Source organism: Pangasianodon hypophthalmus, chromosome 7 (genome assembly GCF_027358585.1).
Source record: "Pangasianodon hypophthalmus isolate fPanHyp1 chromosome 7, fPanHyp1.pri, whole genome shotgun sequence".
Lineage (NCBI taxonomy): Eukaryota > Metazoa > Chordata > Actinopteri > Siluriformes > Pangasiidae > Pangasianodon > Pangasianodon hypophthalmus.
In genome coordinates this window covers 27,420,010-27,434,248 of record NC_069716.1, presented here as the reverse complement: position 1 = coordinate 27,434,248, position 14,239 = coordinate 27,420,010, and the positions used below count along the sequence as shown (strand labels likewise).

Genomic DNA, 14,239 nt, shown 5'->3' with positions numbered 1-14,239 from the left:
AAACATTGTGTTAGTGTGAGAGAGAGAGAGAGAGAGAGAGAGAGAGAGATAGAGAGAGAGCGATTCAGTACCATCACATCCAAAACATGCTGTGTAATGGTGAAACTGGAACTATGATTTGAAATGGGAAAGACCTTTAACCCCAAACACAAAACAGATTGTGTGTGTGTGTGTGTGTGTGTGTGTGTGTTTGGTCTCTGTAACACACCATCATAACCCTGTACAATAATTATCTCCATGTGTGAAATGATTGACCATGTGGACAGTGTGAATGTCCTGTACAATCTTTTTGCCTCCTGCAGTCTCTTCTGTAGTTGTACATGTGTTAGAAGGACTTGCTCATCTACAAGGGCCTTTAGTCAGTTCTTTCCTTCTCAGTTTCTCAGAATCCACGAATCCTAAAAACTTCCTCCATAATTGGGTTTCCTTTGAACGGGGAGTTACTAGCTCCTCTAGCTCCTCTAGAACTGGTTCATCGATCTCTGAAGACAATGCTGTCTTTTTTTGTCTGATTGGATGTGATGGAATCTAAAAACACATACAATAAGAACAGAAAGAACGTCCACCCCTTTGTCCCCCATGTACACATACAGTACTGTGCAAAAGTCTTGACACCCTATGTTTTACTCAACGACAGAGGAACAGAAGCAGGTTCTCCAAGACGCCTGGAACAACCTACCAGCCAATTGCTTTTACAGAATTAAAAAAAAAAATTTTTATAAAAATGGTACAATTTTACAAAGACAATTTATGCGGTTTTAAATGCAAAAGCCAATTATGATTTGGTTCCATTTTCTTACTCCTTGGTGCTGAATTATTACTGATACTTGATGAAACATTTCATATTATTGTTGTCAAAGGCACAGAATTTCTTTGATTTCTTTGACTGTTAAAAACTATTTAACACATTACAAACCTTCTTGCACTTAAAAGGCCATTACGTTTTATGTAGTTACATCATTTTTCTCCAATCTGACAGTTTCTCCAGTCCGACTAACAACTGCTTGTCACTGATCTACAGTCACTAAACCGCTCACTTACTTAAGCAGGTCTTGATACATCAACCTGTTTTTTGTGTAATAAGTGACCTTGTCTCACTTTGTGTCCCCTCTTTCAACATGCAAAATAAACAATACCTTGACTGAGTCTCCTGTGTTCTGTACAATGTTTTCATACGTGGCATCTCCAAATTTCACAAAATGACACATTCCTGAATTGACTGCTATGAAGTGTTTGGGTCTGTGATGGACGATGTAGAAGATTTCCTTTCGCCTCGTCAGCTTTCTGAGGCAGCAGCTTGATTTCTCAATTCTACAGCTCCAACAGCTCTAAAGCACCAAGGGTGTGAAGGACAATATTGTTTTTGGGCTGTTTATTGTTTTTCAACACTTTGGCCATTTTTGAGTTCTTTGGTGTGCTTGAAAACACACAAAACTTGGCACAAGCATTAAAAATGGTGGTCATCGAGTTCTGAAAAAGCATTTCTCTTATTTATGGGAATCCAGTTTTATCAGCATGCACCAAATTTGGTAGGTATATGGGTCTCTTTAAGACAGACAAATCTTAAAATCACATTCCTTAACTACAGGAATAGGAAGGCGGCCATTTTGGATTTTGTACCAAATACTCTCCAAATAAATATTCAGATTAATCAGATTCAAAATATGGTCACCGTGCTCTCAAGATATCTATGATGTTTATTTGGCAAGGAATTTTTGATATCCCAAACAGTGTTGCCATGGCGATGCGATCAATAGACAGGTCACACCGTGAAAAAGGAAGTGTGGCATAATTCTAGTGCACACTGTTCGATGTGGCTCTAATCTCACATCTCTATTCAATGACTAAAGACCTTCTCCAACCTTGATGTATACGATACAGAGTGTTCCCCTGGATTCAATTCAATTCAATTCATTTTTATTTGTATAGCGCTTTTTACAAAGGTCATTGTCTCAAAGCAGCTTTACACAAACAAAAGTAAAGTGAAGTGTGTGTGTGTGCCGTCTCTGATGAGCAAGCAGGGCGACGGTGGCAAGGAAAAACTCCCTGAGATGGTGATAGGAAGAAACCTTGAGAGGAACCAGGCTCAACAGAGAACCCATCCTCATATGGGTTTACACTGTAGTGTGCGTGTGTGTGAGCACAATGTGTGTTGGTGTAGTCCATGGAAAACAGCTGAAGCGTTTTCGTGGCAGTATGAAGCATTGCCGGTGGACAGGTCCAGAGTGAAGGGGGGGAGGTCTGGATCACCGGCAGCTCAGGAGTGTAGCTCGGCAGAAGGAGAAGGAAAGTGGTTAGGTACACTCACAGTCACCGTGTGGAGATAAAACTCAACATCCACGAGTCCCCCAGATCTACTCCTTTGATAAAAACACTAGTCGCTAAATGCTAGGTTAAATAAATAAGTCTTCAACCTCGACTTAAACACTGAGACCGTGTCTGCTTCACGTACATTAACTGGGAGACTATTCCATAATTTTGGGGCTTGGTAAGAGAAAGCTCTGCCCCCTGCCGTGGTTTTGGCAATGCGTGGTACTGATAGACAGCCTGCATCCTTAGAGCGAAGTAGGCGTGGCGGAACGTAAGGTACTAACATATCGCTTAAATACTGCGGAGCGAGACCGTTTAATGCTTTATAGGTTAGGAGTAATATTTTAAAATCGATGCGGAATCTTACTGGGAGCCAGTGTAATGTAGATAAGACTGGCGTGATATGCTCATACTTCCTAGTCCTAGTCAGGACCCTCGCTGCTGCGTTCTGAACTATCTGAAGCTTATTTATGCATCTAGATGAGCATCCAGATAGTAAAGCATTACAGTAATCTAATCTGGACGTGATAAATGCATGGACTAGTTTTTCAGCATCACTTAGCGAAAGTATATTTCTAATCTTAGCAATATTTCTGAGGTGGAAAAATGCTAACCTGCTTACATTATCTACATGCGCCTCAAATGAGAGATTAGAGTCTATAATCACACCGAGATCTTTTACTGTTAGACTACTTGAAACAGAGAGACCATCTAAAGTAACAGTGTGATCTCTAAACTTACTTCTAGCGGCTTGTGGTCCCAGTACCAGAACCTCTGTTTTTTCTGGGTTTAGCAGGAGAAAGTTGCTTAGCATCCAGTCTCTTATGTCTATCGCACATGCCTCAACTTTCTTTAACTGGCTATTCTCATCTGGCCTAGCTGAGACGTATAACTGTGTGTCATCAGCATAACAATGGAAGCTAATATTATGTTTATGGATTATGTTACCTAAAGGGAGCATGTATAACGTGAAAAGCAGTGGGCCTAAGACTGAACCCTGCGGAACGCCATATTCTACTCGATAACGTGCTGAGTGGTCACCGTTTAAATCTACAAACTGATAGCGATCGGTTAAATAAGATCTAAACCAGTCGAGGGCTGAGCCCTTAATTCCTACGACCTTTTCCAGTCTGTGAAGAAGGATATTATGGTCGATAGTGTCGAACGCTGCGCTAAGGTCGAGTAAAATTAATAGACTAATGCAACCCCGATCAGAGGCTAATAGCAAGTCATTGACTACTTTGACTAATGCTGTCTCTGTGCTGTGGTGGGGCCTGAAACCTGACTGATAAAGTTCATAGATATTATTACTTTGTAGATATGAAATTAGCTGCTGCGCTACTACTTTCTCTAGTATTTTAGATAGAAAGGGAAGGTTTGAAATCGGCCTATAGTTAGTTAAGTTGTTAGGGTCAAGGTCTGGTTTCTTCACTAGTGGTTTAATAACAGCTAATTTAAGTGATTTTGGAACGTACCCATTGCTCAGTGAGGAGTTAATTATTTTAAGCAGGGGTTCAGTTACGGTTCCAACTATTTGCTTAAGAAGACGTGTTGGTACCGGATCTAATAGACAGGTTGATGATTTAGCAGAAGAGATGAGCGAGATTAAATCATTCTCTTCAAGAGGAGTAAAACTTTCTAAGCTCTGATCTATGGTTAGTCTATCCTCCCAGTCTATTGTATAATTTGGACTTTGGGCCTGTATCTCCTGCCTAATGTTTTTAATTTTGCTATCAAAGAATTTCATGAAATCATTACTTTTGTATGCTGTTATTGTGGAAATTTCTGTCGATGTCTTATTCCTAGTTAATTCTGCTATGGTGTTAAATAAGAATTTAGGATTACTTTTATTATTTTCTATAAGCGTTGATAAGTAAGTGGACCTAGCTTGCCTTAGAGCTTTTTTATAGGCTAAAATACTGTCTTTCCATGCTATTTTAAACGCTAGGAGTTTGGTCTGGTGCCATTTACGCTCTAGCTTTCGGGCGTTCTGTTTTAGAGAGCGGGTGTGGTCACTATACCACGGAGCGAGTTTCTTATCTTTAATTGTTTTTCTTCTAAGTGGGGCTACATTATCTAAGGTACAGCGGAATGTCGACTCTAAAAATTCTGTCGCCTGTTCGAGTTCTAAAGGGTCTGAAGGTGACCCTATATTAGCGGATAATTCTGGTAGGTGATTAATAAAGCTCTGCGCGGTCGCAGGTGTTATTGTACGGCTAAATCGGTAGCGCGGTTCTGTGTGTACAATGCTACTGTGACACACACAAAACGAAATCAGACTGTGATCTGATATTGCCTCAGACTGCGGGATTATCACTATATCTGTTATATTAACTCCAAAAGATAATATTAAGTCTAACGTATGACCTGCTTTATGTGTGGATCCTACAACACACTGATTGACTCCCAATGAGTCAAGTATGGATGTAAACGCTATCTTCAGCGGGTTGCCTATATTCTCAAAATGAATGTTAAAGTCTCCAGTAATTATCGCTCGGTCCACAGAAACAACTAGGTTTGATAGGAAATCTGTAAATTCACTAAGAAATTCAGAGTACGGTCCTGGGGGTCTGTAGATAATAACTAACGGAAGGGACTGTGATGACTTATCATTAGCGACTGCACTTATGTTACTATAAAGTGCTTCAAATGAATTAAAGTTTTGTCCTAGTTTCTGTATGATGGTCAGATTATCCTTATGAATAACTGCGACGCCTCCTCCTCTACCGGTTAAACGAGGCTGATGTATGTAGCTATAAGCGGGCGGACTAGCTTCATTTAATGCAACATAATTGTTCTGCCTAATCCATGTTTCTGTTAAACATAACGCGTCATACTCCTGGTCCGTGATCAGTTCATTAACTAAGAGCGTTTTAGACTCAAGAGACCTGATATTTAGCAAACCTAGCTTTAGAGTAGAGGTGCAGGCTGCACTCTCAGTATTATTATCTAATGTAGGTATGTTTATTAAATTGCTAAAACAGACTTTATTCTTTCTTAATTTTAATACAGCACGGGGAACAGACACAGTCTCAATGCTATGTACCCTAGGTGACGACTCTAGGCAGCTAGCAGACGGTTGGGTTAAGCCAATTGTATCAGTCTGGTGAGTTGGACAGTGGCCATTATAATTGCAATCTAAGGTATGGCTTACCAGTCAGATGGTGCGTAGTGTCCTAGAGATGTTGTCCGAGAGGACCGCTGCTCCAGCTCTGCTTGGGTGCAGGCCGTCAGTGTGGTAGAGCCTAGGACGCTCCCAGAAAATATTCCAGTTATCAATAAAGGGTAATTTCTGGTCTTGACACCATGACTGTAACCATTCATTAAAAGCAAATAGCCTACTGAACCTCTCAATTCCTCGCTGGAACGTGGGAAGCGGTCCTGACACGATGATCCTCGTCGTGGGCGATGTGCTGCGTACCTTCTCAATCAGGCTTCTGAAGTCCTTCTTCAGGATCTCCGTCTGCCTCAGCCTGGTGTCGTTCGTGCCAGCATGGAGGACCACAGCTCCGATGTTCTTCCCATTCAGGATCGCGGGTACCTGTGCAGCGACATCGAGAACACGAGCACCAGGAAAACAGCGAGTGCGCACCTTACCTTTAGCCGTGGTAGCACGGACGTGCCGGACGATGGAGTCTCCGATGATCACCGCGTCGCTTTCCGACTCGCGAAGTGGAGCGAAGCGGTTCCTGGTCGAGATCTCGAAAACGGGTGGCGGCGGAGGGGGAGAGGTCCTCGCCCGGGTCCTGGCTCGTGTCTTCCGCTGCTGCTGCATCCAGGCTCCGTGGTACCCCGGCGCCGGAGTGAACGAAACCTGGGCGGGCCGCGACCTTGGTGCACTAGGCCTGGACAGAGAAATACGCGGAGTTGAGGTTTTGGGAGTGTTTGTTTCCCGCCGCGGATTTACCTGGGACAGGTGAGCGTCAGTCCGGGACGATTCCAGCGCGGCTTTCCGCTGTCGCAGCTGGGCCTGCTTCACCTGTAGGTCGCGGATCTGTTTCTCCACGGCCTCCAACTCCAGATCCACCGAGTGCAGCTCGGGTGTATCCTCACCTGCACTCAAAGGCAGACACACAACCGACATGGTGTTTTAGAGCAGTAGTGTAACAGAAATAATCGGTGAGAAGCGTAAACAAACTTGTGGTAGCTGTGCTAACGGGCTAGCGATGCTAATGGGCTAACCGGCTAGAAGCGGGTGTTCTAGAACAAAATAAAATAAAACTAGTGTTATAAAAAGCGTTTCGAATGAGAATATTATAATATACTATCAGCTACTATAAATACTATAAACAGTTTAAGAAATAGGACTAGATTAATATAAAAATCGAGAAATTTTTAGGTCAGCTTGGCGGAGCTCCTGAGGTAAGACACCAGATCGAGAACACGAAGATGTGTTGTCACCTCTGTTATCTTCCTCCTGTTAACCAAATCAGTCCAAAGAATTCGGATGTCTGCTGTTCTGTTAAGAGACATTTAGGCAGAATGCTCCATCAAACATGTGAGGAAGGCAGGACAGTAAACACACATCCGAATCAGACAAATTGTACAGATTTGACAGGAGCCCTGCAGGATCTCTCTGACCAGGTTGAAATGCACCTAATATTCTCACAAGGATTTCAACAGATAGTTTTGTAAGACACAGCTGTCCAAACAGCTGGGGCATTTGCAAATCTGGGATCAATGTTACTCTCATTTACAGGATCGGCCCTTCTTGTGCCATTGGGGATTGTGCAGAATTGTTTGGAGAAGCATGAACATGTTCTGCCTTGAAATCACTCCTGTCTGTGTAATCATTACAAATGTTTGGATCACTAGTTGTAAGTTTATTCACTACATATTTGAAGGCAGATTGAGCATGGAGAAGTTGAGTTGTGTTTTCAAGAGAAGATCTAAGTCACTCGTTCTTGCATTGAAATTTCTTGTTTCAACTCCAATGTTTCTTCCTTAAAAATAACCTCATCACTCATTTTTAATTGACATAACAGTATCAGAGACTTTGGAGTGCAGTAGCTTATTTTCGGTTGCAAGAGCTTGTCTCTCTGCCTCCAAGTTTTCTATCTTCTTCTTAAGAACTTTATTTATGGTGAAAATTCCCTGGAGCCCATTTGCCACTTTCCTTTTCTCACTTTTTTGATATTTTGGGATCATTCTCGATTCGAGACACAGCCCGTTGACTCATTCACAACATTTTCAATCCCGTCAAACCATACCCTGTGAACCATGCTTGGTGATATATTACCCTATTAAAGGCTTGCCTATAAAGCAGTTCAAGAGTTCTCTTTCACTTCACATGACATAAAGCAGATACTGTAACTCAGATCACTTATTCATTGTCCTAGGATGATAAACACAAATACAAACTTTTGCAGGCTTTTCAATTCACATGTATGTCAAACGGCTATGGTCATGGTCTATCGGGCATAAACCACACTGCTTTGGGTCTACATTATAATTTAAACCAGAAACCTTGTTTACATCAGGCTAAACCATACTACTTCACGTTGACTAGTCTTAAACTTAAATGAAAGAAAACAAACAAACGGCCACTGTATGTTGGGCTCAGCACAACAACAACTAACTAGTTTAAAATACGATCTCAGTCCATCGGGCCAAACCACGCAAATTGTACTGTTAGTTTATGAGTTATAAAGTTAAATAGAAGCACGGTACTTCAGGTTTGCTACAACACGAGTTTCAGTTACTCTAGAAACTACAGTGTGGACAACTTATTTCAACTGCATTAAAACTAGCCTATAATACCACAGTATTTCGCACTGATTCATGTACTTAATTATATCTGAATTATACCTGAAATCCTCCTGCTAGTTATAAAGTAAAGAAACCTTGTCCTTAAAATTCCTTTCCAGGTTTTTTTAATGATAGGGTTTCCTGAAAAGCAGCAGGGAAAAGGGAAAGAACTACCTATCTTGCTTTTCCTGAGGCTCCTTCCTGGCTGGCTCGCCAGTTGTTATTAAAAAAAAAAAAAAGGGCATTCTCAAACTTGGTAAAAAAAAAACTTGGTAAAAAGTTTTTATTCAGCAATAGAAAGGCCCATGTGAAAAAGCATTTCAGATTCAGAAGAGTTATTTTGAACCCAGAGCATCTAAAAGCTTTACAGTATAAACAGGAATTATCATCACTTTGTTCTTCTTTTTTACTGAGATGGTGTTTTTATTTTATTCCCATATCCATCATCTGATTTTTTTATTATTAACTTCCTGATTTCAGTGTGAAAGTGAGGCGAGGTGTGGAAACCTTTCTTTGTGACCGTGACGATATGCACATTTGCTGTAACGGCTTGGGAGAGAGGAACCCGAGCTGAGATCAAACCACACACGATTAAAACCCACTTGTCCTGCAGACATTACAGGTTTCTGAAGCTGGGTGCAGAATTTCTGCTGTCTTTTAACACTTGGCTTCCGGAAAATATGGGTGGAGGCACATGTTCTTACAGCTGCATGGCTACAGACGATGTCATTCCTTTAACATTTGCTGGAAAAAATGAATGTAGCATTTAAGGGAATGGAGCATCAAAAGTGGAAAAAATGAAAATAATCGTCTGTATGCTAGATTAATAGTGAGGAAGCTGTGTCTAAATGTTTCCTCCATGTCCAGTTCAAGTCTGTAGAATCTTTCAAACTGAGGAGGAAAATCTAAAAAAAAAAGGTGTTAGGCACCTGTTTGGCTTTGAAGTAAAATTTTTCAGTATTTCAAGTCCATGAGTTGGGGTTCGGTGTGAGGGTAATAGTGCTGTTTGGTGGAATGGGGCCTTAATTTTGCATTTTCAGGAGATAGGATGTGGGCCCATAGAAACAACCCTGCTAAAGCCTGCTTTATGCATGATGCATGAGTGTGCAGAAGCAGCAGCAACACAAGCGGCACTGTTCACACACTCGCCTGCGTACTTTATGTACATGTAGAAGTATCCTGTAATGATTTATAATCCCATAATCTGGTGTCACCCAGATCAGCATGGGTTCCCTTTTGAATTTCTCAAGATTTCTTCCTCATGTCATCTCAGAGTTTTTTCTCTCTACTGTCCATTCATTAGGGATCTAAATCTACACCCAGATTTCTTTAAAGCTGCATTAAGATGGTGTCTATTGTTAAAAGCTTCATACAAATAAAAGTGAATGGAATTGAAATGGTTTGAGTTGAAGTGGCAAGCCTTATTTCGAGGGTGGCAGCTGTGACCCTGCATCCCTCGTGTGACCGGCTGGATGAAAAATAAAAAGAGGAAAGAGGATGCAAATAAAAATGTTACCTCATACTGCAAGACGTCACAACTTCACCTTATAAGGTAACATTTTAACCATCACAGCGAGGTTCATTACAGAATGGCATTGCTGACGAAACCCCTTGTCTTGTGGGGTTTCCTTTCAATAACAGTTTAACGCCCACTTGGAGGAGCGTATGCTGACGACACACAGGCTGTAACCTTAAATCTTCTTGACATTGCACAAAAACAAAGCGCCATGGTGACGTCTGCCAACCACATGGCATGAAGCCAGTGTGCTCCTAATAACCTGTGTACGACTCACACTTCTGTACATCAGAGATATAAATATCTGTCTTCCGTATTGTGTCCTCAACAGTGACATAATGAACATTGAAAGTGTTTCTCCTGCTCGAACATGGGCAACAAAAAAACCCACAAGAATCCAAATGCACTAAATTACGATGCTTTAAAAATTAAATCAACAACACCTAACTGCAGCAGCTATTTAATTTACAACATAATAAGAATTCAGTCTCTAAATCGAATTTATTTTTATTGCATTAATCCAGTAACCACATACAAGCAAAACAGGGCAGATTAGAGTCTTATATCCTCAAACAGTTATGTTTTGGATGTTTCTGTTGGTGTCATTTTTGTTTATTGGAGACTGAAGATTAAGTTTTAAGTACATTCACAACTTTATTTAACGCTTTAATTTCCCAGAAGCCATCACATTCCTAATTCCACAAATTTCTTATTAGTTTTACTGTCGTTACTGAATAATTCATAATCATTACTGAGTAATATGCTTTAAGACATACAACTGAATAAAAAAAGGCTTTAAAGATTTAAACTTGATAATAATAATAATAATAATAATCACAACAAATAGCGATATCTAACAATTGATGGATCAACGTGTCCCCTGCAGGTGTCTTTATTTATTACGCAAAACCCGAATTCAGTTCTGTCCTGACAAGCGTAAATGACATGACCAACTGCATGACTAGCATTTATCAGCCTTTTTATTTATTTATTTATTTTTAGAAAATTCACATTAAATTTCACGCATTTTTCACATTGTGGACTTTTGACATGTAGGGCATTTGTTTTTTTTTTAATTGTGACTTTTTACGGATTCGTTTACTTTCAAATGTGATTTTGTCACACGATTCATTTATTTTCGCGTGTGATTTTTACACAGTTATTTTATTTTCACATGCGAGTTTTCCACAGTTAGTTAAATTTCAGGTGTGACTTTCACATGATTATTTTTCACATGTGATTTTTACCCAATTAGTTTATTTTCACATGTGATTTTTTACATGAATACTTTTTCACATGTAATTTTCACACAATTAGTTTACCTTCACGTGTGATATTTACACGATTAGTTAATATTCACGTGTGATTTTCACACAATTAGTTTACTTTCACATGATATTTTTACATGATTAATTTGCTCTCACATGAAGTTTACACACTATTGATTTATTTTCACGTGATGTTTTTCACACGATTCATTTATTCTATCATGATTTTTACACATGATCCAATTATTTTTTACATATTAATTTTTCATGTGATTTTTTTTACACACAAGTTTAATTTTACACATGTAGGACATATGATTTTATGTGCACATGTGCTTTTTACCCCCAATCATTTTATATCCACATTTTCTTTTATTTTTTTTTTACATGTGTTCCATGTATTGCCATTATCTTATCTTACATTTTTTTGACCATCTTGGTTACTTGTGATAATGAAGCAGTAGCTCTCATTCTTGGATTCCCTTTATGGAAAAAAATCATACAAACTTCACATGTGAAATTTACACATCTGTTTTTTTTTTTGTTTTAATCAGATGTGATTTTATTTTCATGTGATTTTTTTCACACCTCATTAATTTTCACACGATTGCATATTGTTCACATGAGGTCAAACATATTTACTTGAGTTCACGTGCAATTTCAGGGCATGGCAATGCTAAAATGCACTTTCACATGCTTTTCCACGCATTACTCACATGATCGCATGTGGAATGTGTGTGATTTTTCCATAAGGGCAGTAATTTAACCACTGATAATGAAAAGACTATTGTGTATGATGTAAGGACACTGAATTTAGATACCCATCTATCATGTGAAATGTGAACTGATCTATTATTAAAGCTTTAAACAAAGCTGTGTTATACAAAATTACTGGAAAGTCAGAACTTAAATCTACAGAGACGTCTCTTGTGATGTCTGCTCTCATGTTTGCTCTGGCATTAAATTTTTAGAAACACAGATTAGTGTTTTATTTTTCCACATGAATCAGAAGGAGAGTGTGTTTCGGTAATTCTGAAGGAGTCTTGCCGTGAGAGCTGTTTCCACAAACCACATTCTCCCTGAAGCCTGACAGGAACGGCGGTGGAAATCATGTTGGCTATTGTTGGCTGACGTGATACAGCTTTAACCGGCTTTAAAACGTTTTCCCACAACAAAGAGGAGAGTGCCCCCTTTTGTGAGAAAGTCACGTCTGAGACAGGAAACAGTGCAGGGCCTGAACCCAGTGACGCAGAGAGGAGGAGAGAGGAGAGACCACTGAGACTGACTCACAGGACAAGATGGAGCTTGTGTTGTCACCCTTCATTTCCATGCCAACCATGCGGGTTCAGCAGACATGAACTGAACCCACAGACATGCAGTTGAGTGCAAAAGTTTGCACACCCTTCCTTTAAAATGATGGAAAGAAGACAGTGAGTTCGGTTTTACATATGTTAAAAATGCAGAAAAATCACATACTTTCAAGACATGACCATGTGTTTTCCACAAGCGATTATGTGAGTAATATGTAATAATACATGACAAACGTGTGAAAACGTGTGCATTTCAACAGGTTATATTGTAGGTAATTGTGACCATGTGAATATATAATATGTGTTATATCTTGTATCATAGGCTATTTATCATGCAATATGTGATGAATAAACTCACAGTGAAAAGTCCTACATGTCCTACATGTGAAAGTAAAAAAAAGATGTGTAAATTTCACATGTGAAGTTTGTATGATATTTTTTCTATAAAGGGAAACCAAGAATGAGAGCTAATGCTTCATTATGAGAGGTAACCCAGATGGTCAAAGAAATGTAAGATAAGACATTCACACTGAAACTAATGATATTTCTGATTCTGATATTTCTCTTCCAGGCAATCACCTCCTTGTCAAACTGCCATGGCAGAGGCACTGCAGGTCCATCACCTCCTGAACCGCACGCCACCAGCGTAGCTTCTTTTTCTGGAGGCTATCTGGATACTGCTCCAGTCCATAACAAACAGCAAACAGAATACAGAATACACTGCAGGGTTAAAATATCAGAAATCAGACATTTCATCCAAAAACCAAGGCGCAAGACAAACGCTGAGGCATGTCAAGGCAAGTTAAGGTCAAATACAGAATATCTATCCAAAATAAACACAGCTCAGACCTGACAAGGTTGACGGGCAAACTGTAAGGCTTCACAATGACTGAAAGGTCCATGTGTTTAGACAGAATGGTCTGAAAAACAAAAAAACATTGAGTCAGTGACAGTTCTGTGGGTGGAAACGCCTTAAGAGACGTCAGAGGAAAATGGCCAGATTGGTTCAAGCTCCCAGGAAGGATATAGTAACTCAAATAATCACACTTTACAACCATGGTGAGCAAAAAAGCCACTGAAGTTGAAATCACCTGGTCTTTTTCCAGCCTTCAGCTGTCCAGTTTGAGTGAGTCTGCACCCATGATGACCTCAGATTCCTGTTCTTGGCTGACAGAAGTGAAATCTTCTGCTGTTGTAGCTCATCCACCTCAAGGTTTGATGTGTTGTGCATGCTGAGATGCTTTTCTGCACACCATGGATGTAAAGAGTGCTTATTTGAGTTACTATAGACTTCCTGTCAGCTCAGACCAGTCTGGTCATTCTCCTCTGATCTCTCTCATCAACACGGTGTTTCAGCCTGCAGACTCTCCGCTCACAGGATGTTTTTTGTTTTGAATCATCATTTTGAATCTCCCTAATAATGACCTTCTTCGCTTGCGTCGACATCTTGTTTCCATGAACAGCTACCAAATACAAATTCAACACTTGGAATCAACTCCAATTTTATCTCCTTAATCTGTCATGAAATAACGAGGAAACATTACATTATTACATTTATTTTATTCAGCTTGAGTTTTACTTCACGCGCAATTTGATGATGGTGCTAAACGCTGAACTGTTTCAGGTTCAGAAACAGCATTCTGACATAAGCGTCTTTTTTGTCCAGGTGGGTTACTGCTGTGTGGATGCTTAGAGACACTTCGTTTTGTCCCATATGGGAAATTTGTCTTGCTGTATGGCTCCAATAAAACCATTTAGAACAAACAAAGATACAAGAAACACATTACAAGAAGACTTGATAAAAGACAAAATAAAACAAGACAAAATTCCCATATGGGAAAATAAATTTGATTCTGATTCACATTCAGATAAATTTGGCAAAGCATGTCAATGTGGATGCAAAAAAAAAAAAAAAAACTCAGGTTCTATAATATTTTAACAAGTTGCAACAGAAAAAAACCCAAAATAAATTGTATTGCATAGTATTCTGTTTTGCAGGTATACTGTAAAATAGAGGCAAAAAAAACCCACCATAGGGGGTGAAAACTTTTGCACTCAACAGTATCACTTATCAGTTATCGTCACGT

At 39.7% G+C, this 14,239-nt stretch overlaps 1 protein-coding gene across 7 annotated transcripts; it reads right to left on the bottom strand.

The window, feature by feature from the left end:
- Positions 1-1,940: 1,940 nt before the first annotated feature.
- On the bottom strand, positions 1,941-6,693 carry LOC128318594 (uncharacterized). 7 transcript variants are annotated; one of them, XM_053235406.1, is made up of 3 exons: positions 5,658-6,693; positions 5,465-5,555; positions 1,941-2,269 (listed from the first exon to the last, which is right to left on the bottom strand). In XM_053235406.1, exons 1-2 carry the CDS (start codon positions 6,392-6,394, stop codon positions 5,468-5,470), a joined length of 825 nt encoding a protein of 274 aa, XP_053091381.1. In that variant the 5' UTR covers positions 6,395-6,693; the 3' UTR covers positions 1,941-2,269; positions 5,465-5,467. The 7 variants fall into 7 exon arrangements, with proteins under 7 accessions (XP_053091381.1, XP_053091376.1, XP_053091382.1 ...); XM_053235407.1 differs by having other exon boundaries at positions 2,158-2,175; XM_053235408.1 differs by lacking the exon at positions 1,941-2,269 and adding an exon at positions 2,344-2,360.
- Between the last annotated feature and the right edge of the window lie 7,546 nt (positions 6,694-14,239).

Excerpts from the sequence above, each read along its gene's own strand:
- LOC128318594 (XM_053235401.1), bottom strand. The coding sequence starts at position 6,394 with ATGTCGGTTGTGTGTCTGCCTTTGAGTGCAGGTGAGGATACACCCGAG.